This window comes from Rhinolophus sinicus, chromosome 12 (assembly GCF_057876585.1).
Source record: "Rhinolophus sinicus isolate RSI-liver-muscle chromosome 12, RSI-T2T, whole genome shotgun sequence".
In the NCBI taxonomy this organism is placed as follows: Eukaryota; Metazoa; Chordata; class Mammalia; order Chiroptera; family Rhinolophidae; genus Rhinolophus; species Rhinolophus sinicus.
In genome coordinates, this window is record NC_142512.1 from 26,615,446 (window position 1) to 26,641,659 (window position 26,214).

Here is a 26,214-nt window from a genome sequence, read left to right on the forward strand (position 1 = left end):
GGTGAGGCAAATCCAGCGGTATCCTTCCTTTTTTTTTCATTTTTTTTTTTTTCAGTTGTTATGGTAGGCTTTGCCTGGTGTTCCTACAATATGCAATTGCGTTTTTAGCTCTTTGGGTGGAGATCCTGGCTCTATACATTTTTTTAAAGGAAACATTTTTTTAGGAAGAAGATCGAGGAGGAAGAAAAGTAGTGTAAATTAAAGACTAGCCGCCATCATAACTGGTTTCTTGGTTTCAGTTCTGCTTTATATTCTTGGGGGTGAAATGGTGGGAATGGTGGGGATTAGGAATTCAGTCCTAGAACTGCTCAGCCTTGCCTATATTTGTTAGCAATGTGCTGATGTCCAATCCACCAAGGCATACGCATCTTAAATTTTTAATTATAAAATATTTCAAAGTTACAGAAAAATATAGAGTGATATTTCAAAACCCCTGCATCTACTGACTAGCTTAAACAAATCTTACCATTTGAGACAGCTCCTCACTTATATGTTGCTATAATCCTTTGGAATCTGTAATTTGAGTATAACCTCCCCCCACCCCCCCCAAAAAAGGTAGGAGTTAGGTAGGGAAAGGAAGTTGGTAAGCTTATGTAAACCTAAAAGATTGAAAGAAATTAATTAGTAGGTCCATTTTGACAGTTCTAGGCTGGGCTTCTTAACCCAAAGGACCTCTTATTTTAGAAAAACCACTATAACCCTGTCTTAATTCACTTGGTTGACATTTTCCATACTCTCAAAGGAATTGCTTGGGTTACCCTGGATTCAGAGTCTAGTGGAACCCATTATGCTTTGAAACTCTGACTGCAGAGAGTGTGTATATATTTGTGGGCTTGGGTAAGGAAAGTGTTGACCATTTCTCATGCACACAGAACCCAAATATTTTTCTAGTTTAACATTAGACTTTTGTGTATTGTTTTATTCGTTTTAACCTCAGAATAGCTCCATGAATGTGAAGCTAATTTGGATGTATTTTACTGTGCTTTTGTTTCATTCTTTCGAAATCAGTTTACCTTTTCATGCTGGGTGTGTAAATTGAGTCCATGTCAGTCTTTGAGATATATGTTGGAAAAGAGGCAAATTTGTATTGTAGTATGCTGAAGGTGAGCTCTGAAATAGACCTGATAAAAGCGGACCTGAAAAACAACCATGGTCTGTGCACTGATTGTTCAAGTTATAGAGACTGACTAATGGTCCTTGCCGCCAATCTGTCCCTGAAGATGGGAGACTGGAAGTGCTTTGAGATCCTCAGCAGAAAAGTATCACATACCACTGATTACATATGAACACTCATAATTTGTGTTTGCCTTCTTTTTCGTCAAAGGCTTCAAAAAACCAATTTTGAATCCTTTTAGGCCTAGCAGGATAGGTATTTCAAGTATTGAGAAAAGAGATGATAGAATCTGTGGTGAGATAGTTCTATTTAAAATTAGTATGTGCTTTTCTTCTTTTATCCTAATTCTAAGTGAATACGTTTGGCTACAAGTCTTTGTCTAAAATGGTCCTCAGAACCAAAGTTGAGTCCCTCATTACAAAAATATTGAGGCTAATTTTGAAACATAGGTCATCTTGCCATGGCATTACTTTTAATGAATTTCTAGCACTGTTCTTTTGGGATGCATATACTTTTCTTAGAATTCCTTCTGAATGACTGTTTTTGGTGTTGGAGATTTCTCACCAGGTTCACTAGCTGAGTTTGACCCATTTCATTAGTAGCAAACCAAGGCCCAATGAGCCTGACTAACTTTGAAAATCCTAATATATTCGTTAGCCCACTAATGCAGCTCTTGTGGAGGGCTTCCCCAGTTCCTTTCAAAAGTAAGTCCTAGAGCTAGCCTTTAAACAAAAAAATGTACTTGCCAGAATTTTCATACATCTTAACTTTTAACATTTTACTGAAGAAGGATGTGACGCCATACCCTATATCAGAAAACTACACAGCGCCAACTAGAAGCAATAGTGAACATCAGGATAGCAACAGATGACAGCAGAGGATGAGGTGTGGCATGGAGCATCCGAGTTCAACATTGGTTTATGTGATTAATGGGCAAGACTTCTTGAACTGTACTGTAGTAGGCAACTTGGTTAATTTCCATATCAACGTGTTACTCCTGTGCCCCATTTCTCCAACACCACTGGTTTGTATGTGCTCCATTGCATGTTTTTTTAAAAAATTGATGTTTGTTAAATCATTGTGTGTACAGGCATAAAATTAATGTGGTTTCATGTATATAAATATTACAGGAAGAAATAATTCCCCTGTTCAAAATTATTGTTTCTAATCTTTGGTAACATTTTCACAGAGTTAACTCTGGGATGAAAATTTTTTGCTCTAAAAATGATATTTTTCTTACCCTTTTATCGCTTTTTAGAAGGGTTGAGGTAAGTTTGTTCAGCCATTTTTGAATTAGCCAAGCATGAAAAAAAGAGTTTTTCAGCTGTTAAGAAAATTGTTTTCAGCTCTTTTATGAGATCATACAACACTAGGCAATGGAATATGATATCCAGCAGATAATACAATATGGAAAAGGCATTGACATTTTTTCAGCATGATTTTCCTAAATGGCACAAATGAAATCAAATATTATATTGCCTTATGGTTTAAAAATACACATTTTAGCACCTATAGAGTATTTTCTAATATTTCATCAAGTGTGGTTTTTCCATGAGATTCTAACAGGAGTTAAAATTGTAATTATTTTTGGCAGCATCTAATTAAAGTGAAGATATAATATTCTGTACAAGATACAAAAGAGGAAAAAAGGTAACATGTTGTTTTCAGTGATTGTGCATCACAAAGGAGCCCAAGTTCAGATTCCTTCTCTCTGAGCCTTAGTTTTCTTTACGTAGCAGATGATGCTTAGGTCTGTTTCAGCTCTAACATTCTAGGGTGCTTTGTATTGCTGCTCCAGGGCATTGCAGGATGGTTATCTTCCTGCCTTTAGCAGTAGTAGAACAATAGCTACTGGAGGCTTTGGCAGAAAAACTCAACTTTTAGACTTTTAGCCTGGAAAATAAAGCTTCCGCATCTCAGCCACGGTCTAACCCATATTTAAAGTCTGTGTAGAAAGATGTTATTACAGCTGAACTTAAAATGAGGAGATAGCTATAAAAAAGGCAACTGTAGCAAAGATATACCCTTCCTACTTCCCACAGCATAGCGAAAGCTGGTGGATGCTTCTTACACCTTTAAAAACAAAATCCTTTCCTGTTTTATCCCGGAGCCCTCTCTTCAGAGTTCTTTATTGAGCTTAATACAGTTTTATTCTGTAGTAACAGCAGCTTTGGAAAGTGCATATGCGTGTGTGTATGTGTGTGTGCACTTCCACATTCTGTTCACACTGATAGTACAATTAATGTTGATGTCAATTTTGGTGTTAACTTTGGGTCATAATTAGTGTCGACACTTTGTGTCAGGCTAATGGCATTTATGGGCACCATCAGAATAAATGTTAATATTATCATGTTTTTAGTATCTGTTATAGTAACATTAAGCCAAGGTCCTCCCAGGAGAAAAAATACATATATGGATAGATAGATAATGCCTCTCTGTATCGCTAGTGTTACCCAGCGAGAAAATGACATCTCAGGGCAGAATCCTAATCACTGTTTGAAGCATCAGAAATAATGATCACCTCTGATCGGAGGTTGTGAATAATTCATTCGGTTTGATTTTCACGTCTTGTCCAGTGATACTTTTCAAACCAAATGTGTTTCTACAGGAAAATAATGGTCCCACTTCTTATGGAAATACTGTGGCACAAATCATTTTACCCACATAAAAACGGTTAAATAAGACTGTTCTCTTCTGCTTGCTTTCTCCTCCCCATCCCCTCCTCCCTCACTTGGCGTGTGTTTATTCCAGAATCAGACTGTGGCCAAAGAAATATTTCCTTCCTTAGAACTTGTATGAGGCAAGCACATATTTATTTCAGTTTATCCTTAGTTTATTCACAGTAACTCTTGATTTTCATCTGTTTTTCGCTTTAAGGTAATTAGTTTAGGTTGATAACCCTAAACCTAAGAAACCTGCTAATCGTAATGTTCTGTTATTTAAAATCATCTGAAATTAAATATTTTTTCAATGATCTATGGCTATCTTAATGAATTGGCAGTAAGTGCCTAAACCACTTGGCTAGTCAGTGCCTCCGTAGAGGCAGTGGTCAGGAAAAGAAGTTGGTGGCACTGCCAGGACCAAAAACTCATTAGACCACAAGCCCACCCACTCTCACAACCCCCTTTTGTTGTTTCCTTAGCCCTTAGTCCTGGAGTATCATTTTCACTAGGTTTCATGTGTGTAAAAACATTGGAAGGAGAGAGAAGCCAAAACAAGGGGATTCAGTGATGGAATTTCCTTTGGTTATTATTTTTCAGTTAATGTACAAGGCAACTTGGGCTGAGGTGAAATCAATGAATGTCACGTTCCTAATCACGTTGTCACACTTTATGTATGCTTTTATAGTGATTGCAGAATTTTCAATATAAAATCTCCATTGTGTGTATAATATAAATAGACCCATCTATATAAAGTAATTTGACTGAAAAACTTAGTGTCCTAATTAAGTGGGGGGGGGGGGGATATGACCATCTTTTGAAGTAATGACCCAATCCACTGAGACAAAGCTATTCTTAGAATATTTTGAACCATTTCTCCTGAATGTTGTGACCCTTTTTCTTTTTTTCTCTAAATCTAACCAGGGCAGGAGGAAACATTTTTCAACCCAGTTCTCCTCATCAGACAGAAAGTATTTCTGCATTCAGAAACCATTTCCAGTATCAAATTCAATTTTGTCAAGTGATTAGTTGAGTTTGGTAGAGAATAATTTAAAAACACAAATTTGGAGACGGCTGTGGTGCTTCCACCCTGGAGGAGAGCAGTTGCTATTCTCAAGTTGCAAGCGCTTTTTCAGTGATTGTGCATCACAAAGTGGATTATTGTGTTACATGTCTTTGCAGCTGTTACAGAGCTGCATCTGTTGACACCATGTGTTTCTATCCCGGACTGCTGGAAGAAATAGGGGAGTGGGTGAATTGAAACCTTGCCTGCCTCTCAGTGCAAATGTCCTTTTATGTACATATGTTTGTAAAGCTCTTTAGCCCCCTTCAAGATGAAAGGCTCTGTATAAATATAAGCTTTCGATTTTAGTACATGTTTGTAATACATGTGGTACAGTCCTAAATATGTATTTAGCTGATAGGCAGTGTTCTTGTCTATTGTACAAATATTGACTTTAAAAGTATAAATATGTATTTAACCATCAGACCAGAAAAACACTGAAGCAGTTACCTCTCAGGTGGAGCTATTAATATTGTATAAACCTATATATACATATGTTTACATTCTACCACATCACTGCAGAGCATTTCTTTTTAAAAAATGAAATGATAGCCCCAATAAACTAAGACAGTTCCTCATATTCTTCTCCCTTTGAGATGAGTTTTGATTTTCAATTTTCATATGTTTATATCTCTCTAACATTAGAAAAATATGATCAGTTGTACTATGACTAAAATTTAGAGTCAGTTCTTGTGAAATGTGAAAAATCCATTATACACTAAACTAGAGATAATATAAACTCCCACGTACTTGTCACCCAATGAAGAGGTATTTGGTAGTCTTTTCTCAGTTAACTTTTTTTAATTTACAAACATTTTAAGTTATCAGTGCAATATAAACACAAAGAAAATTTGGAAAATGGAAAAAAAATACAATCTTATCATCCTAAAATAACTATCATCTCATTTTGCTGTGTGTCTTTGTCTCTGTTTTTACCCCCAACCGCTTTTAGTTAGTGTGTTGTGACACTCACTGTGTACTTACTATGTGCCAGATACTATTCTAAAGTTTACCATGTATTTAGTCCTTACAACAAACTTAATAGAGTAGGTTATTATTAACCCCCATTTTACTGATGAGAAAACTGAGGCACATAGAGGTTAGTAACTTACCTAAGGTTATATGGCTAGAAAACAGAATCTCTGTTCTGTCAGAGTCAGATTCTATTAGATTCATATTCTCCCAATCTGGCTTCTGAGTCTGTGCCCTTAACCACCACACTGTTTTGCCTTTCACAATATTATAGTATACAGTCAATTTTGTTATGCCCATTCTTCAAATTTAGTACTGCATCATGGGTATTTTTAAATGCTATTCATAGTCTTCATAGCCCTCATTTTACAAGGCTATCCAGAACACTAGCAATGACCTCACGAACCACTTTACTTCCCTTCAAAATAGTTTTTGTCATCACATTTGTTATTTTAACTTTTTGTCTTAAAATATTTTAGATTTGCAGAAAAGTTACAAAGATAGTACAGAGAGTTCCCATATAGCCTTCACCCAGAGTCCCCTGATGTTAACATCTTATATAACCATGGTATAATTATAAAAACAAATAAATTAACATTGCTACAGTACTATTAAGCAAAATACAGACTTTGTTTGGATTTCACCAGTTTTTCTACATTGTCCTTTTTCTGTTCCAGGATCCAGTCCAGGATACCATATTGCACTTAGGTGTCAATGACATTCATGTTTATGGTATAACTGATATTTATCTTCCCATATTGTTTCAGCTAAGTGTAGTGGCGGCACTGGCCTGGAACATACCTACTTAATTACTCTAGAAAAGGAAAATTATGCAAATCTTATTTTAAAAAATAAGCAATTCATACTAGCTATAAAGACAAATTACTTAATTTCTTTTTTTTTAATTAAAGTTTATTGGGGTGACAATTGTTAGTAAAGTTACATAGATTTCAGGTGTACAATTCTGTGTTATATCATCTATAAATCCCATTGTGTGTTCCCCACCCAGAGTGAGTTCTCCTTCCATCACCATATATTGGAAAATTACTTAATTTCTCTGCCTTAGTTTTCTCATGGCGAAAGTAATAGCTGCTTTTGAATTAATAATAATAATAATAGATATTCTTTTGTAAGCCAGTCTCTGTACTAATTTAATGTGGTATTCCTCACAGCAATCTCTTCAGAAAGATACTGTTTATCCCCATTTTATGATTGGAAAAATTGAGGCTCTATGAGGTTAAGTGACTGGTCCAAGGATATACAGCTAGTATAAAGCTGAGATTTAGACCAAGACAGGCTGCCACTCCCCAGCTTAACCTCTTAACTACTATCAGTATTTGTCAACATTTCGTATAGTACAGTATGTCATAGATGTTCAATTAATAGTAGCTATTATTGTTATTTTTTAAAAATAAATAGTTGATGTGTTCAGGACTTGTATTCTGTGATCCCTAGAGATAAGTCACGGACAATGTTGTAAGCCTTTGGTGTTGACTGTTTTCCAAGTATCATTTAAAAAATTGAAATGACTATGGAACCAGCAAATGTTTATTACTCCCGTATTGTGTGCAGGGATCCTGTTAAGGCACTGGAGGAGATGATATAATGGTTCAAGCTGGCAAGCTAAAAGTGGTCCTAGGCAGTATATGATGAATTGCCAAATAAATTCTCTACATGAAGGTCTTAGTAGGAGATCGGGGAAGAAATGGGTCACTTTAGGCTAGGGAAATCTTTACTGAGGAAATGGAATTTGAATGAACCTTTTTGGAATGGGTACATTTGGAAAGGTTGAGAGGAAGAGAAAGAGGCAAACTTTGTATGTTGAAGTTGTATAATAGGTTACTGCTTCTCATAGGTTCATCAAACGCATAGGTATTATTAATTTTGTATGCGGGGACGTTGAAGCTCAATAAAGTTAATTTTCCCAAGGTCACACAGTTAATAAGTGATGGGACCTAGATGTGGATGTAGGTTTGTTTGACCCCAAAGCCCGTGTTTACCATTATATGACCTATCATTTGATTAGTAATAAAATAAATTAGTAATTAAAATAAATTTTAATGTAAATGAGCACTAGATGCTTTCTTAGATGTTTATCCATCATGATTACTCAAAACTTAATCTTTTCCAATAAGGAATCTCACGATACAGACTAGAATAGCACTTCCCATCCTGTAATGGTACATTTTAAGGGGGGAGGGGGCGGTCGATGAGGAATACACTTTGGAAAGAACACTGATAAAGAGTAGTGTGTCCTTGGTGCTGCTGTGTTGACACCTAATTAGAAGTCAATATTGTAAGCATAATGACCTGGCCAATTGCTGAACTGACTGCCCAAGTGACACAGAGTCCCTCGGTAATAAAAGATAAGAGTATTATTTGCCTGCCCAGTGCCACATAGATACAATGTTTGCATTAGCATGCAAATGCTGAAGTAGATTCTTCAGGGCTTGTGTCTTAAGCTGCTTCTGGCCTAGGTGGCTAAGGTTAATATATCATAAAATTTAGTGTAAAACCCAATCTTCCAAACTACAAATGCATTTCGAGGAAATAGCTTTTCCTTCCGGAAAAACAAAAGAGATGTTGGGTTAGAGGGCCACGTGAGAAGGCCAGTAAAATATTCTACACACACACACACACACACACACACACACACACACACACAGGCATTATATTAACCAGCTTCTTAAAAACCACGACCAAAATTATCCTGATATTTGGAGTTTCTCTGTGCTATTTTTTTTTTTTTTGATGATCTGTTTCTCCTCTCTCTGTCTTTAATGAACAGATAAAGTAATATCTTATCTCAGAAGGTGATTGGATTTTTTGCTGTGTATTATATCCATTTTGATTTGTATTTGGCCAATGGTACAATATATTAAATAGCTTATATTTATCTGTGGGTGTTTCATATATATATTTCTTAATGCTGAGAATCACAAATAGCTGTGTGGAAAGCTTCAACCAGCCTGATTACAGTGGATGTGCAATTGGATTGAGGAATGTGTACTCAGAGCTTATGATCACTGGCCCGGTTGAGTCTGGGTGATGCATGTGGCTTTCCAGGGATGCTGCTATTTACATCTGTTAATGGCCCTTCTTGATGGCCGGCTCCCCAATGAGGTGATATGCAGCAGCCTGGGGATGAGGGACCAAGGCTGCAGATGTGGCTGGTCTCCATTAGGCAGGACCAGGAATGCTCATCTCGTCGCTTTGTATTTGGGGGCAAGTCGTGGGGCTGGGAAGTGAGGGGAGACAGAAACAAATGGGGGGGAAAAAAGAATGGAAAACATTACTTATCCAGGTATAGGGAAACAGACAGGCAGACATGAAAAACTGCAGCTGTAACTGGGGTGTGAGTGAACAGAAAAGAAATGGAACTAGCGAATAAACAAGTAGAAGGATTGACTGGCTCTCATATAGAAGGAGATTAAAAGAGGAGAGAGCTGGGAGGGTTTAGAAAGAAACGTGTCACCCCTGCCTTTTAAGTCAATATCATTTATTTGTGTGGCTGGTCAGATGCTGCTGAACAGAAAGCAGACATTTACATGTATCATAGTGCACGCAGCCTTGCATCCTTTGGTTTTCTGGTTCTGGGATAGAGTGACAAGAGATGCTCACAAGAATGCGATGTTGAGCTGCAGTCAATTCGTGCAGAAATAGGAGATACCTGCGGTAAGCCAGTCAAGATGGTTGCTATTATTCCTGCACAATGTTAGAGGACAGCAAAAGGACCCAGAATCACAAAAGCCGTACAGTCCATGAGAGGCGATTCTCTTCCTGCTCTCCTTTCATACGTTGAAGGTTCCTTGGAAAGAATCTCCAAAAAGATGGAACTGGTGTCTTCGTAGATAGTGTAGTAAGACAGGGAGTTGTGGATTTGATTCCCAGTGCCACGGCCTTCTTCCACAGGTCTCCTAAGCACATTTAGACTTTGGTTTTTCCATCTTCTTTGAGCAGGCCCAAAGAAGGAATTGAGATAACTGAAATACATAGTAAACCAGCTATTCTCAACACAATCTAGAGAAGTATATGCGAGAATGTTTGTTCTAGTTTCCCACAGGGAGCTTGGCTCTTTAGCATGCAAATGCATACCTTTACAGGAAAGCTGTCCAGGTACAATCTGAAACACCTTCAAGGAACCTGAAGAAAAAAAATCTGCCTGTAAGAAGCCTGTATTTATTTGTTTGTTTGTGCTTTTGCAGATTGGCATGGTAGCTTGGAAAATGACCCTTAAGAGTCCCGAATATCCAGACGGCCGAGATATCATTGTTATTGGCAATGACATCACCTACCGAATTGGGTCCTTTGGACCCCAAGAAGACTTGCTGTTTCTCAGAGCTTCTGAGCTTGCCAGAGCGGAGGGTATCCCACGCATCTATGTTGCAGCCAACAGTGGAGCAAGAATTGGACTGGCAGAGGAAATCCGTCATATGTTTCACGTGGCCTGGATAGATGCTGAGGATCCTTACAAGGTACAGACTCAGAAAAAATAATGGTTCAAGATACTATATGGTTATGTGCGCATGCGCACATGTGTGTGGAGAGGTAGGGGAGACGTAGAGGTTTAAATTCAAAAGTCAGTATTGGTGGTGACTCACAATCAAGTTGGAAACAAATTGTCTCTCAATATGTTCACCTGGCTTTTGCTCCAGCTCTGAAATAGATTCACCCAACTTTTGGGGTGAACACTAGATGAAACAGTAGGTATGCATTTAGTATGAAACATGCTAAGCCAAAAAACATATCTTCAAACTATTCCACGGCGGCGGCCGGTACTTATGGTCAATCATCAGCAGAATCCCGCGTCTCCTCAGCATCTTCTCTGACTGTTCTCCAACCTTATTCTTCTTGAAACCTGCCTGACCTTTAAGACACTCCTTCCCCTGCAGCCCTCTTAAGAAATGACTGATGTCTCTCTTTCCCTTGGGCCACTGAGCCGGGAGCGGGATTAGTGTCTTCCTTATGCTTCATGGCTACTTCCAGACCCTTTTCCCTCCCTTCTCTCTGAAAACCCCCATCTTTGAATTTCACGTCATTAGACTGTGCATACTGCCTCTGCTCCTTTTATAGCATCCCCGGCCTTTAGTCACTCCCTCGCATTCTTTGTATCTTCGTTGCTGGCACAGTGTCACTCTCTGCAGTATTGGCTAGTCCTGTAGCAATTCTTGGTGATGATTAGAGCCACATAGAGGGTCCTATCCTCCAGCCCAGCTCAGAGTCTCATTCCCCAGAATCTCAATTTCAAGTTTCCCTTTCTTTGCCACCCCTCCATCCTATCTTTCCAGCTCACTCTCTTGAGTTCTCCCAAGTCCAACAATCCTTTGAACCCACCAGGTCCTTCAACTATTTATTCTACCACCTTTCTTGTTTTTCACTCCCTCCTTACATCCTCATTTTCTTCCTATCCAGTTTAAATTCCAAGGGCAATCATAGGTTAATTATTATAATCACCACCTTTCCTACACTCTCAATATTTTTGCTTCTCTCTTCATTCTGCTTACTCTGTGCCTTTACGAAAACCTTCTTTAAATCCAACTCTCTCCATCTACTCCCATAGCTGAACACTGATAAAGAAAAATACACAATGCTATTTACTGACTGGTCTTACTATACATTCAAGCTTACCAACCTCCCGGATGACAATTTCACGTCTTCTCCTGTCTTAAACCTGCAATACCCTCTTTGCCCATCTTCACTCTTAGCAGATGACCTTGCTTCCCAATTCACTCAGAACACAGAAGCAATCGGAAGATAAGCTTGTACAAGCTCCCACCTACCTGCTTCTGTGCCCTATTTTCCGCCATCTTACCTGTACCTTGGATGAATAGCCTCCCCTTGTTCACTTGATTCTTTCTATTATTTCCAACTTAAAGATGTAGATCAGCACCTCTCCCCGCTCCTTCTCGCATCATCGCTTTTTCCCTCTCTCCTGGATCTGTTCCTTTAGCATACAAATACCCCTCCGGTTACTCCCCCGACCCCATTTTTTCCTTCTCTTTACAGCAAAACTTCTTGAAAGTGTTGTCTCTTCTTGCTATCTTCAGACACTCTTCTCCCATTCCTTCTGGGACCCACTACAGTTAAGCTTGCAACCCGCTCACCATTTCACTGTAGCTGTTTTTGTCAAGGTCACCATTGATTCCATATTGTTAAGTCTGTGTGAACCTCAGTGCTCACCTTAGTTTTTTGATGTCTCAGCAGCATTTGACATGGTCACTCTTTCATCCTTGAAATACTTTCTTCTCTTGGCTTGCAGGAGGCCAGAGTCTTATTTTTCCCCTCTTGCCTGCCCTGTCTCAGTTTCTTTTGCTGTCTTTCACATCTTTAAATGTAAGAGTGTTTCAGGGGATGATAGAAATATTCTATATTTTGATTGTGGTGGTGATTATACAAGTATATACATTTGTCAGAACTCCAACTACAACATTTAAAACTAATGAATTGTATTGCATGTAAAATATATACTTCAGTAAAATTCATTTTAAAAGTACATGGAAATTGTTGGTGACCACTAATAGGTACAGGATTTCTTTTTGGGGTGATGGAAATGTCCTGGAATTAGATAGTGGTGATGGTTGCACAATATCTGAAAATAAAATATCTGAAAAACTGCTGAAATGTACACTTTAAAGTGGCCAATTTTATGTTATGTGACTTTTGTCTCATTTTTTTAATTACTGGGGAAAAAAAAGTGAATGGAGACAGATGTCAAGGTCATAGAAGCTGTGTGGCAGGACCAAGAAGTCCTAGACTCTCTAGTCTCAACCCCACCAGGGCCCAGTGCCCTGTCACCTGGTGCTTCGGCAAGACAGCCTGTTTAGAAGTTGGGGTAGAGGGAAAAAATGTGTTTCAGGGCTTAGTCCCGGGACCTCTCCTCTTTTCTATATTCACCTTCGCTTGGTGATCTCATTCAGCCTTAAAGCTTTAAATTCCATCTATAAACTAATAAACTTCCAAATTTATGGCCTACACCTCAACTTCAGATTTATATACCCAGATCTAACATCTCTATCTATACGTCTGCTTAAATATAGCTTCTAATCTTCTTCCAAAAATTTGTTCTTCCCACAGTCTTCTCTATCTCAATAAATGGTATCTCTATTCTTCTATTTAAGTAAAAGACCTTGGAGTTACCCTTGACTTCTCTTGTTCTCTCACATCCCACATCCACTTTGTCAGTAAATCATGTTTACATCCTGACCTGCAAAATATATCCAGAATCCAGCCACTTCCAGTGCTACGCAGTAACCCAGGTCACTGTCATCTCTTATCTGCATCATTGCAGTAGTTTCCTAATTGACTTTCCTGCTTCTGACCGTGCCCCTACCTCTACCCAAAGTCTACTCTCAAAGTGGAATGATCCAGTTAAAATATAAATCAGATTACGGGTCAAAACTATCCTTGAATTGGAACCCTTTAGTGGTTTCCCAAGTCATTCAAGTAAAAGCCAAAAGCCGTATGGTTACCTACAAGACCCTACATAGACTGGCCTTCCAATACCACTCTGCCCTCATTTCTTGCAGCAGCTCGCCTCATTCCCCACTCTGGCTCTCCCTTGAACCTGCTCTGTACTATACACATGCCTTGGCACTTTTGCACTTGTTCCTTCGACCTAGACTGCTTTCCTCCCAGATATCCTCATATCTCATTTCCTCAGTTCTTCAGGTCTTTGCTCCTATGACCCTTCAATGAAGCCTTCCCTGACTGTTCTCCTGTCTGCCTTCTCTGTTTTAAATAATTTTTTTTCTTCAACATCATTCCCATTGACGTTCTATGTTTGGTTTATTTCTTTTGTATATGTTCTCTCTCACTAGAAGATAAGTTCCATAAGGCCAGGAATTTTTGTCTTATTTTGCTCATTCCTGTTTTTTCCAGTACCTAGAACAGTACCTTGCACATAATAGGCACTCAATAAATATGTGCTGACTGGCGTATTAATAACACTCAGTGCTACAAGGTGTTTTCGTCGGAAGTCATGCAAAATCAATGGCAGATTCAGATTCATGTGTCTTCCCTGTTGTGCTCATTGTGTCGGCCTAAATGTAGCTTCTAATTCATTGAGTTAAATGGTGGTGATCATTTCTCATAGTATTTAAAACGTTTTCCTCTGTTTGCTTTTTTTTTTTTAAGTTAAGCACACTTATGTAACTCTATATGTGAGTGTATATTTGTATGCATACAAATAAATCAATTATGAAATGCTAGTATAATTTTTTAAATGTAAATAGGAATTAGGAGTTGTTTATTTTAAAAATTAAAAGGCATGACTTTAGTGTTCAGTGATTATTAGCACTGCATAGACTTCTGATTTTAATAGACTATCCTAGTTTTGTGATCCTCTCAATTATTTCATACCCATTTATATTTTGGTGATACTGTAGATTTCCGAAAATGAAAAATAGTAATTCAAGCAATTCTTTAATTTTGTGTTGCTATCTTTAATAGAGGTGTCACTAAAGATCAGAAAATTGACCCTTTAACCTTGATGAAAATGAGATGAATGGGTTATACTTGGTGTTGCAGCTACAAGACGTCTTGTTTCCAGGACAGTCAATGACTGGAGAAATAGGCACTTACATCTTTCACAGGAGAACTGTCTAACTGTCTGTGCTGGTATTCTATTAGACAGTAACTCTAAGAAGTGATGTGGCAATTTAAAGCTAGCTTTGGAACAAGCTACGTTATGCATGCTTTGCTGTGTCTTCTGGTTATGTGACGATGGCAAATAATGAGTTAAAAACTATTTGTGTTTCACAGGGATACAAATATTTATATCTGACCCCTCAAGATTATAAGAGAGTCAGTGCTCTTAACTCTGTTCATTGTGAACATGTGGAGGATGAAGGAGAATCCAGGTAGGTATATACGTATCAGGATAATTTGGCCGTAGATTAAAGGAAGAAGAATGTGATTATTTTTTACTCACTGTCCAGCTGATCATGACCTTGAAGAGCAGTGAAGATAGCTTGTTATAAAATCGGGAGATCTTAGGTTTATATCTTAGCTCTACCACTTATTAGCTGAAAGACCTGAATTACATTTATAATATTTATTCATTTTAGAAAAGTTGGAACATGTAAACGATTATGAGCAAAAAATAAAAATCAGCTACAATTCTACCACGAGATGCAATTATTAATGTATAGTCTTAGTGCCTTTTCTATACATATATATACTTTTTTCCCTAATAATTGGGTTGTAACAGCAAAACTTTTGTAATTTGTTCTTTTCACTCAGAACTATTTTGGGGAAAATTTTGTATGTTTTTAAAATATTATTTGAGAATATGGTATTTTATGACTTCATAGTATTTCATTATAATGAATATATCATACTTGAATATTCTTTATTCCAAAATTGTACTGTTATATCCCTGGACTAAACATTCTTTTATATAAAGTTTTAAGAATATCTCTAATTATTTCCTTTGGGTTAGTTTCTAAAAATGAAATTACTGGTGAAAAAATGTGTCCACTTTTAAGATTTTTTTGATAATTTCAGATTGCCCTCCCAAGATCTGTATTCCCACCAGCAGTTTATAATACTACTTGTTTCCCCTCTTTAATTTTTCTTCACCCTTGCCAACATCGATTATTGTCAATTAATAAAATAGGATAAAAACAACAGTTGTTATTTTAACTGGTATTTTTGATTACCAGTGAAGTTGAACATTTTTATAATCTGTGTGTATTTTCCAGAATGTTAATCAGTTGTTCCAATAACATTTATTGAATAATTCATACTTTCCTCACTTTTATAATCATCTTAACTCAATTACTAGGCTTTGTATTCTGTTTTTTGCTCTGTCTGTTCTTAGGCGAATGATACACTCTCTTAACTATTCTTATGGGACAGATTTCATCACATTCCTAATTTTCCCCCAAGTTTTATTAGCTATTTTTGTCTTTTTATATATAGGCTCATTTTTTTAATTCCCAAAAACTTTCCATAATGATTTTGATTCAAATTGAATTAGGTTTATAAATTAATTTAGGAAGAGCTGATATCTTCCTAATATTAACCCTTCCCAGCAAAAAACATGGTATGATTTTCCATTTATTCAAGTGTATTTTTAAAGTTTTGTGGTTTTCTTCATATAGGTTTATGCCAGAAGTTACCATTCTTTTTTGGTTCACAGCACCCTTACTGTCTCAGTAGTTTTTTCCTAGCACCTTTAGGCAAAAAGATATACCTTATATTTCTGTTTATTAAATAGTCAGACCCAGACAACTTCATAAGTATTTATGCCCTAACAACTTGCTAATCACTTGAAAATATAATGCACATAATTGAAATTTTTTCTTATTTCATTCTTAAATAATTAGTTACTTACTAATGGAATATTTTCATCTGCATGATATCTCAAATCTTGCCATCAGCTTGGACATGGCCACCCTCACTTCTTGTTCTGCACTGATTTTTGTCAGAACTTGTTTTGTTTTATTTTGACAGAAACTGGGAAAACTCAGCTTTATGAAGGTAGGGCGTTGTCAGAAGGAATGTAGCACTATCTAGTATTAAGCCGTGAACTACCTAAAGCAAGTAGTTCACATGGGATTAGACAGGTGTCACATATCATAGTGTTTCTTTCAGAAATGTAAAACATCCTTTAGTACCTCTGGCAGTTCACTGTGGCACCCAGGATGCCTTGGTCCACAGTGTGGGTATGGTGGACTTTTACCTATTTTTTAATGTTTGTTCCTAAATATTTTTGCATTTTTTTTCTTGCTACTCTGAGTGGGATTCCCACCCCCATTGTGTTTTTTTCTTAACTCTATTACTGGCATCTCAGAAAGCTACCGATTTTGCATGTTGCTTTTGTTAAAGCAAATCGTTTTTCTTTTCTGAGCTTTAGTTTCCTCATCTGTGAGGTGAAGATCAAGTAAACTAATATATATAAAGGTGTTAGCACAGCACAGGGCACACAGTCAGCAGTCAAAAATCCTGACTATTGTTGCTATCTGTGATAATGGAGATGATACTACCTATCACACTGGATTCTTGTGAGGATCAAAAATGATACATGAATGTGTTTGGTTAATCGTATGACACTATACAAAGGTTTTCATTATAAATAGCAGTAAAATTTGGTACTACAAAGAATGATAGCCTTACTGATAGACGACTCAAATCATCGAGCAGAAAATGGGAAATTTTTACTTTTTCATGTAATACAATGGGAGAAAATGCCGCTTAACAGATGAAGAACACCTGCGAAGCAATATGCAGTCCTTAGGAGAGAAAAGATGTGTTTTGCAGGGAAGGCTGACTGGGCCCATGAGTATTTGTGACTATATGAGATGTGAGCCTTGTTTAAAAAAAAAAACAAAAAAACACATTAATCTTGTCCCCGGACCCCCACCAAATTTTTTTTTTTAATTTTTATTGGGGAATATTAGGGAACAGTGTGTTTTTCCAGGACCCATCAGCTCTAAGTCAAGTCATTGTTTTATTCAATCTAGTTGTAGAGGGTGCAGATCACTCGCCAATGTGGGAATCGAACCGGCGACCTTGGTGTTATGAGCACGGTGCCCTAACCCACTGAGCCAACCGGCCACCCACCAACCCCTGCCAAATGAATGTGGCTCATTAACCCCTTAAGGGAGATTAGCTTTACCTGTAGCATAATTCTAGAATCCAGAGTCTAGGTACAGAGCAAAAGGAAGAATTGGGGAATTATTGGGAGAGGCTACAAACAGAAAGGCAAAGGAAACTGGGAAGCAGAAATGCAAAGCCACAGACCAACAGTGAGGGCAAAGAAAAGGAATTGATGGAGCGCTCAAAGAAAAGAAGGGAACAGAGAAATATGGGGGCGCAAAAAATAGTTTAAGGGCCACTATGGGATATTTATTTATTATTCCAATTTATAAAACTGTGCCCAGTGCCAAGCCTTCTGGGTACACATGGAGCAGTAACTAATATATGCCCATCTCTACTTCCAACTTTGTATTTTTCCTTTCTTTTATTAGTTGCATTCCCCATCTCCCATTTCCCATTATCAGCTATCACTCCTGATCCCCTGCCAAGGAGACAGATGAGTGGCTCCCACTGGATCCACAGGATGCTTTCTAGACAACTTGGCCAGCATTTCACTTCTACACACATTCCACCTGCCACTCCAGAGGCCTAGAGCCAGGATCCCTTGTATATGCACCTGCTATGTACGAATTAGCAGGGATGGGAGTGCACTGTTTTGACCTTCCCCTTCATCCCCATCTTAGAAAGAGAGTAGATTTGTGACTTTAGAAATTGGGCTGAGCATTCTCACTACACCTCTGGAATTTTCATTCCTCTGTAACATTTATTTAAAATTGCCGATTTAATGGATATTGCTTATTATAGAGAGATACACATTGACCCTGCCTTTAAGACACTTGTTCTAGAAAGGAAGCAAGTACATCTAATATCCGAGTGCCATCTATGTATCAAGCCCTCTCCTTGTTGCCCTTAGAAGAGTATAGAGCCCTGGTGTTCCATAGAAGCTTCCAGTATGCTTTCAGCGGCCTTTTAATGTGAGTATTCTTTTAATGGATTGTTCATACCATGTTTCACCTTTATAATTTGTCATGGCTGTATCCAATAGGTATAAGATAACTGATATTATTGGGAAGGAAGAGGGACTTGGAGCAGAGAACCTTCGATGTTCTGGAATGATTGCTGGAGAATCCTCGTTGGCCTATGATGAAATCATCACCATTAGCCTGGTAAATCTTGCCTGAATATGAAATTTTTATAAAGAGCTGACTGTGTAGGAAGAATTTCTTTTTGCCTCCATCCCTACTGTTCAGTCCAAATGAGAGCATTTCTTAAAAACTGCATATCTGCAATTTAATTTTAATTGTGCGTGATCATGGAAAGATAGGATGGTGTAAATAATTGAATCTCCCAGATAAAACATAGCACTTCCTTCTAGCCTGTAGTTTAACTTCTTATTTCTCTAAATATCCTACCAGAGTTTTAACAGCTTGAGTTTCTTCTCTTACTACTTTCCTTGTTCATACTCTAGTATAGACGTCAAGCATCTGTGGAATGGATAAAAGGATAAGAGAACTAAAGGGTCTCTCTGAACCTTTAAGTGTCTAATAGTTGAATCATTGAATGAATTTTATACTTCTTTTCTTTGACCAGAAAATTGTTTTGTTTTGTTTTTTTCGTATTGTTATTGATCAAGCAGACTTCATAAAAGCAGTATTTTTTTTCCTGTTAATGTGTGTTTTACATATCTGTGCCTGTTCTTACAGCTTAGGAGGGGACATAAATATGTGACACGTAAATTTTTTTTTTTTTTTTTAAGGTTACATGTCGCGCCATTGGAATTGGGGCTTACCTTGTCCGGCTGGGACAGAGAACCATCCAGGTTGAAAATTCTCACATAATTCTGACAGGAGCCGGGGCCCTCAACAAAGTAAGTTTCTAGGATTTGGGAGATGTATGTGAAGATGTTTGAAGGTTATTGCAAATTCTTAATTCAAGATCCTTATTGGAAGGAAGCCATTCATTAAATCCATGCCTTCCTCACTCAGTCTCTCTCTTCACTTTTTCTTCCATCCTCCCTGCGCATTGCCTTGCTTACCCATTCATTCATTCCTTTCATTCAACAGATATTTTGAATGTCTACTATGTGTTGGACACTGCTGCAAGCCCTGTGGATATGTTAATGAACAAACCATAGGAAACTCCTGTTCCAAAGACTTTATAGTCTAGTGTCTTTCTAGAAAGACAGAGAATTAATTGAATGCTTCTATTTTGCCCTCCTTCCTTTTTTTTTCATCTCTGAGTAAGGAATGTGAGAAGATCTATTCCCAGACATAGAGCTATCACTGAAACATCCTCTGAACGTGAGGATGTCAAGTTTTAATGTCATGAGAAATTTGTGAAAGCACCTCTAAAAAAGGGTGCTTAACGTGGTCCCTTGTAAACAGAAGAAGTACTTGGTAAATATTGAATGGGAAGATGGGTGGATGGAGGTAAGGATGGATTGCTGGGAAAGAGTAGGACGTAGAGGCTTATTGTCCCTTCACAAGAAATGCTTATACCTTTTCAATCCAAGCTCATTGGGCTTTTCCAAAGCAGAGAAAAAAGGAATAGTGAGGTCACTTCTTGTAAGAGTAAAAACTGTCCAAGAATGCCTGAATATACAAAGGACAATATAATTCTGACTTCTTTGCAGGCATAAGAAAATTATTTTCTCTCCAGAGCCAAGAATATGTAATAGGCTGAGGCCAACTGCCTAACCTTGTGCGACTCATATAACCTCTCAGCTCTCAGCTATTTGTCAAAGGGGGATAATTTACACCTTTAAATGATACTTTAGACAGTAAATGAGAAAACATAAGTAAAAGTACCTAGTACTTGGCACAAAGTGCCGGCCCTCATTACAATTTCAGTTCCCTTTTCCTCTCTCCTACGTGGCTTGGTGATTGAGCTTGTGGAGTTATATGCATGCTAAATTATATTGGATAGTGTGTTTACTAGACTTGCACAAACTTTTTATCAAGCCTTGACCTGCAAGTGGAAGGGTAGGAATTAAGTGTCTTATCCTAGCATTCCCATTTAGAAAAAGTTGATACTTCTGTTGGTCCAATTAGCTTTGGGGGTTGTCAGAAATGAGGAGAATCATTTTATGTGATCTGCTTTAATGTATCATCCTCTGGGCTTGCCTTCCTCTCCAAGGAAAGGCAGAGCAGTGCTTACAATGGGGAACTTAATGTCATGCTCTCTTTTTTGAGAGTAGCCTAGAAATAAAGATTGTGAACTGCCATTACTGAAGGAGATTATTGTAGAAGGAGAAACTGCTAAGTATTGTAAATTTTTTTAAGTTGCTCTTTTGGATAGCTTCTTAGGATAAGATATTGATGAATGTCGAAGAGAATTGTAGGTATCGTTATCTGTGAGAATAGAATTTAAAGAAGACACCTGTATTTCCATCATGTTCCCATACCTGAACAAAGAGCTGATTTCTGAAATGTGTCTTATTACACTGAATTTCTTATTTTTTCCCTAATGCTATGCTATCTACAAAGAATATTATAAAAAGCAAAGGTTTTGTTATTGAGATATTATTGCTGGTTTTTTGGGTTTTGCCTAAAAACGTGCTAGTTGAATTTCATTTGTGCCATTAAGAAAGTTTTAGGGATCTTTTTCCTTAATATCCAGTTGAATTGTTCCGATCAAATTCGTTATCTTCACCATCTTCCTAGCCTATAGGGCTGCTCATTCAAGAAGAAGTCTCGTTGCTGGGGACACAACAAGTAAAGCTGCAGATGTAACTTACCAAACAACACTCCTGTCCAGAAGGACGTGGTCATTTGTAGCTGAAGGGAGTGATCAGTCATAGAGGTCACCCAATCCCGCTCTTCCTGCCTCACTATCTTCATGTCATTGCCGCCTAAGTATAGCCTCGTGTTGCTGGAAGGCACCGATTTCATGCAAATTCATTAAGAATGTCCAATCTGCCCCTTTGCTTATCAGGTGTGAAAAAGGAAACTGTATGGGAGCTACATGCTCAGATTGCTTCTCCTGACTCCTTGTGCAGGTTCTGTTTTTGTGTGTACTGGTGTCTTTCTACATCCCTGTTTGTCTTTCTTTCTGTAGGAATCTCTCTGTCTCGCCTACTCTGGGGCTGTGCAGGTGATTCGAGTGCCTGTCTCTTCCTGTGTGAGTGCCGGTCTCTCTGTCTCTTTGTGTCTGTATCTTGCTTCTAGATCCATCTCTTTCTCTGTCTGTGTGCTTCCCTGAGTATCCATGTGTGAGAAAGTCTTTGTGTGTGTGTCTAAAACATGGCAGAGCTTCCCTAAGCCTTGACCATTTTGCTCGTCGTATGTATACCTGTGTAAAGTGGAAATGTAGGCAGTATAGGCAAGCTTTTAGACTGAAAACATTTGACCCCCACCTTTTTGAGTCTTCATCCTTTATGCTAAACATTGGGGTGAAGAATAAGAAGGGAGGGGGTGCGCAGAGGTTGTAGGGAAAAAAAAATCTGTGTGTGCAAGTGCCGATCCCGTTGACCCCTTTGAAAATTGAAATAATGATAATGCGCGTCTCCTGACTGCATCAAAGTATCAGCACATCAAAAGCCAGGAGGCATGAAATGCAAATGATAAAGTGAAAGCAGATGGATTGTGCATGATCGCCTGATGCCCAATGAATTTTAAAAGGTGCTGGTTTGCTAGAAGGGGGGTGGGGGTGGAGGTGAGGGGACTGAAATAAACACGTTATCCCTGCAATTTTTTTTTGTTCTTGACGCTCACTCCTGACAATATTTTTTCACACTTGAGTGAACACCCACTCCATCTCTCTCTCTCTCTCTCTCTCTCCCTTTTCCCCCCTCTCTCTTTCTCTCTCTCTCTTTCTCTCCCCACCCTCACCACCACCACCCCCCACCCCCCCACCTCTTACACGTCTCAGGTCATGTCGCTGCAGCTCCGGTGGAAATAATAAGATATAAACCACGAGGTTGTTATTTGCATAGAAATAGCATGGAGCCCCAGGCAGCAAGGGAGAAGGACACAGGGATCATTTGTCTAAAATTTTAATGAAAACTTTTGCTGAGGCAGAGATTTTTTTTTAAAACTTTCTTTCTCCCTGCTTTTCTCCTCCCTTCCCCACCCCCACCCCCACCCCCCAAACCCTATCTCTGATTTGACTTCACATGGTTCGATGTGAAGAGAAAGGCTTGACACCCCCTGTGTATGGTATGACATACCATACTCCCATAATGCAGCAGCATGTAAATTGTTTGTTCCTTTAATAGATATGAAGCTGGAGCAACACACACTCCCAACTTAATACATTGCGTGTATGCGTCAAGCTTGTATGGCTACACTCCATCTCAGTGCACACATGATGTTGCCTGTCGTTAGCCAACCTGTTTTTAATTAGTTTAGACCTTCCTACCTTTTGTTGCCAAAGACTTCCTTTTTAACAGATTTCTTTTTGTAGCCAACAGTAGTAAACTGCATGTAAAATTAAAATATTCGGTGGTCTCCTGTTTTTTACTTTCAATGGTTTTACTGTACATTTACACAGTTTATTCACGGACTCCATCCTTTGCCACTGTGCCTTTTGTTCCCAAACCAGAAAGTGCTTCCCAGGTTTGTATTGTTATCCCTTTCCCCCTTGTGATCTCAGTATTTGTGTATTTACTTTCCTTGTCCGTCTTGCTCTTTATTGCCTGCCAGTTATTTGAAAAATATGCAAAACATTACCAAGTTGAGGAGATACCGTACCTGAGTTTTTCTGAGTATTGCGGAAGCAGATTTGACAGTTGCACTAAAGGCAATGGGCTGGTGATCAGAGGCAGTCTGGAGGGTTCCATTGGAAACTTAAAATCAAGAACGTCTGTCTGGCTCCTTTGCTACCTTCTGGGTGGGCTAGTGATGTCAGGGCCACTTTACAGCTGGAAAGGCTAGAACAATAAGAGGTGAAGTGACCTGGTTCCATTGACAGAGGCTAGATCAGCATCAGAATGCGAGCTTCCATGTCCCCAAGTTTCATTTAAGGTGGGCTCAGTCCCCTGGGCTCAGTGTCCGCAAAACCCAAGAAGAGAAGGCAATCTGGTCATGTTCCCTTTTGTCCAAATGTCACGAGTGATGACATAAATAAGAGAGGTGTCTACAGCCTTCTATTTCATGTCACTCAAAGGAGTAGATCCTGGGTTCCTAGCTCGACAAACTGTAGGCTGTGGGTGGCAGATTCCTCAAAATGCCTCTGAGTGGTAAGGGCAGACTTGACTGGTGTGACAAACTACGCTGCTTGCAGGGAGGCCTGGCCAAGGCAATAACCCATGTGCTTGGGGAGCTGGTAAGATAGACCTTTAAGGGGCTGAGACAATTTGTAGAGTCATAAACTTCTAAGTCAAGGTGCCACTGGACATTTGCAGGAATTTTTCGATTTATTTCCCCTCCCCCAGAATTCCTCCCCTCTCTTTCTATTTAATTATGTTTAACATAATGTGAGGTGGTAGATACTGATGTAGACTAGAGCCTGCTAGTTCTCAGTCCATTGCCCCAGACTTGGTGAGAGCCCTCTCTGTACACTGAGAAACCAGAATTTGCAGTTTATGGCTTGTTTCCTGGACAGTAACTGTCTATCGAAGTAAGGTGTGTGCCAGTGGCTGTGATAGATGGATTATAGATTGATTCAGGAGGTATGATTGGTGACTTTTTTGTGATAAGCATTTTAAAGCTTCTGCTTTGGTGGGGGGGCGGGGAGGGGAAGGAATCCCATAATCTCATCCCCTTTAGCAAGATCAGGCTTCTATTTCTACTGCATCTGCCAGGAAAAAAGAAATTATACGATGGGTGTGGCTAGCACTATATGTTAGACTGGTAGGGGGCTAATTCTGCTTTTAACTTGCTTTTAAGACTTGGCATAAGTCCCTCTCTCGATCTCAGTTTCCAAATACATATTTTGATGTATCTGTGCAATACGAAACGTGAAGTTGTTGCTGACTGTTGGGTGCAGTAGCGGAGTTGCTCCCATGAGTTTCTAGCACCAGGGTCCGGCCCTGTACGTTCTGCATACTCTTCTATGACTCTGTTGTGACACAACGTGAGAGCATCATGAAGGCTCCAGAAGGACAGGGGAGATTATTTAGCTCTCGCTATGAGGCAGCGTTGTAACTTTCACATAACTTAACAGAGTGGCATAGTGAAAAGCATGGATTTTAGAGCCAAACTGCCGGGTTAATTTTTGGTTCTACCACCTACCAGTTGTGTGACCTTGGACAATTTACTTAACCTCTCCAGGTCACAGCTGTATTAACTGTGTAAAATAGGGATAATAATAGACCAATCTATCAGGTTCTTGTGAGGATTAAATGAGTTCATATAGGTAAATCACTAGCATGTAGTTTCCCCTAAGAAGCATTTAGGGTCCTTTCTCAAAGATGCATGTAGGGTCCTTTCTCATTGCAACTCATCATCCAGGCCCTGGAAAGGAAATACAAACACAACATTCTCTATACTTTCTGAGCCTATGAAGGGAAAAATTCCTCTAAGAGAATGTTAGATGTCAGTCCTCACTGTGGTAGTACATTCATGTATTGACTTTCCCAGTAGATGTTATCTAAAGACAATCACCACACTTTGGAAAGCCATTAACATGAGAGGCACCATGTTTGGTCCTGATAGGGTAGTATATGTGTCAATCATCTGTCTACAAGAGTCCCCAAGGACTTGTTGGTACAATAGCCCATAATCACTCTAAGGATCAGCCCAGCAATTTGCATTTTTAAAAGTCCCTAACTACCTATTTTCACAATAGACAGTCCCTGTACTCCCGAAGCTCCAGATGGGATCGCTCTCCTTTCTAAAGAACACATTTGTGCTTCCTCATTGTAGCATTATGAATGCGTTCTCAGAAAGGCTTACAGTGGGCACATCGCCTTAGTTTTCAAGCCCTTCTCCCGTCCCCACACACAAAATATGGGCAAACCTGGCCCTGTTTTGGCCCTATTTACTGTTCTTCAAGTTTGGTAGAAAACTGTACCAGGTATGTGTGACTCCATTAGTGGCTCGTACTAATCTGCCCAATCCTGACCTTTCTGGTTTGGAGAAATTTCAAGGATGGAATTGCCATTCAGACCTCCATTACAGAAGTCGCTTCTAACTCGCTCAGAGAGTCTCATGCGGGTCTGGTGGCTTAGAGACTAATGACTTGGGAGAACCGACAGTATCAGTCCAGAACTTCTAGGTGAAATAAAAGCTCTGAGGCCCTGTCTGGGGCATGAGTATAGACTCAGGAATTACCATGTTCGCCAACCTATTCTAAATGTGCTCAAACGTTCTGAAACTGTAAAACCTGTAGATTAAAAAAAAAGCAAACAAGAAACTCTTGATTATTTCCCTCCCTGTGCCATTCACTAGGTAAAGCAACTTTTGGCTTTAATCTATTTGGGCCTCAATTTGCTCTGTGAAATCCATTTCCCACCTTAAGGTGAAGACCACAGGATTTCCTAACCTTATATTTTCTTTAATTTCTTGTATTCTGTTATGCTATGAAGATGGATGTTGATTTGTTAGGTTGCGGCAGGGAGAGGATAGATTGGCGGGGGTGGGGGGTGGCGAATGGCACATAAAAAGTTAACTACATATTAGAGTATTAATATGTTAGTGAAATTACATATTAGTGATATGTAAAATTATCACATATTAGTGAGATTTGGAGTAGGATTTGTAAAGCATAATGATTTAAAAATTTTTATCTTGTTTCTTATCCATATTATAGGAAAGTAAATAGTGGTGGTGATGTTCATGATGACGACCAGTGATCACAGAATTATAATTGTTGGGAATGGAAGGATCTTCTAAAAGTCCAACCCCCAACCATTGTTTGAATTTCCTCTGTGAGCCCATTGCCAACTGTTCACTCAGTTATGCTTTAAACTCAGCTGAAGGGGA

The 26,214-nt window shown here is 38.8% G+C and overlaps 1 protein-coding gene across 18 annotated transcripts in view; it reads left to right on the forward strand.

Moving 5' to 3' along the window:
- The window catches only part of ACACA (acetyl-CoA carboxylase alpha), a 259,377-nt gene that overhangs the window by 174,341 nt on the left and 58,822 nt on the right, over window positions 1-26,214 (forward strand). For all 18 annotated transcript variants that reach the window (XM_019732514.3, XM_088802082.1, XM_088802081.1 and 15 more), the window contains 4 exons: window positions 10,015-10,284; window positions 14,570-14,667; window positions 18,396-18,516; window positions 19,107-19,217. In XM_019732514.3, the coding sequence (XP_019588073.3) occupies window positions 10,015-10,284; window positions 14,570-14,667; window positions 18,396-18,516; window positions 19,107-19,217 (600 nt within the window). The remainder of the gene's footprint in view (window positions 1-10,014; window positions 10,285-14,569; window positions 14,668-18,395; window positions 18,517-19,106; window positions 19,218-26,214) is intronic.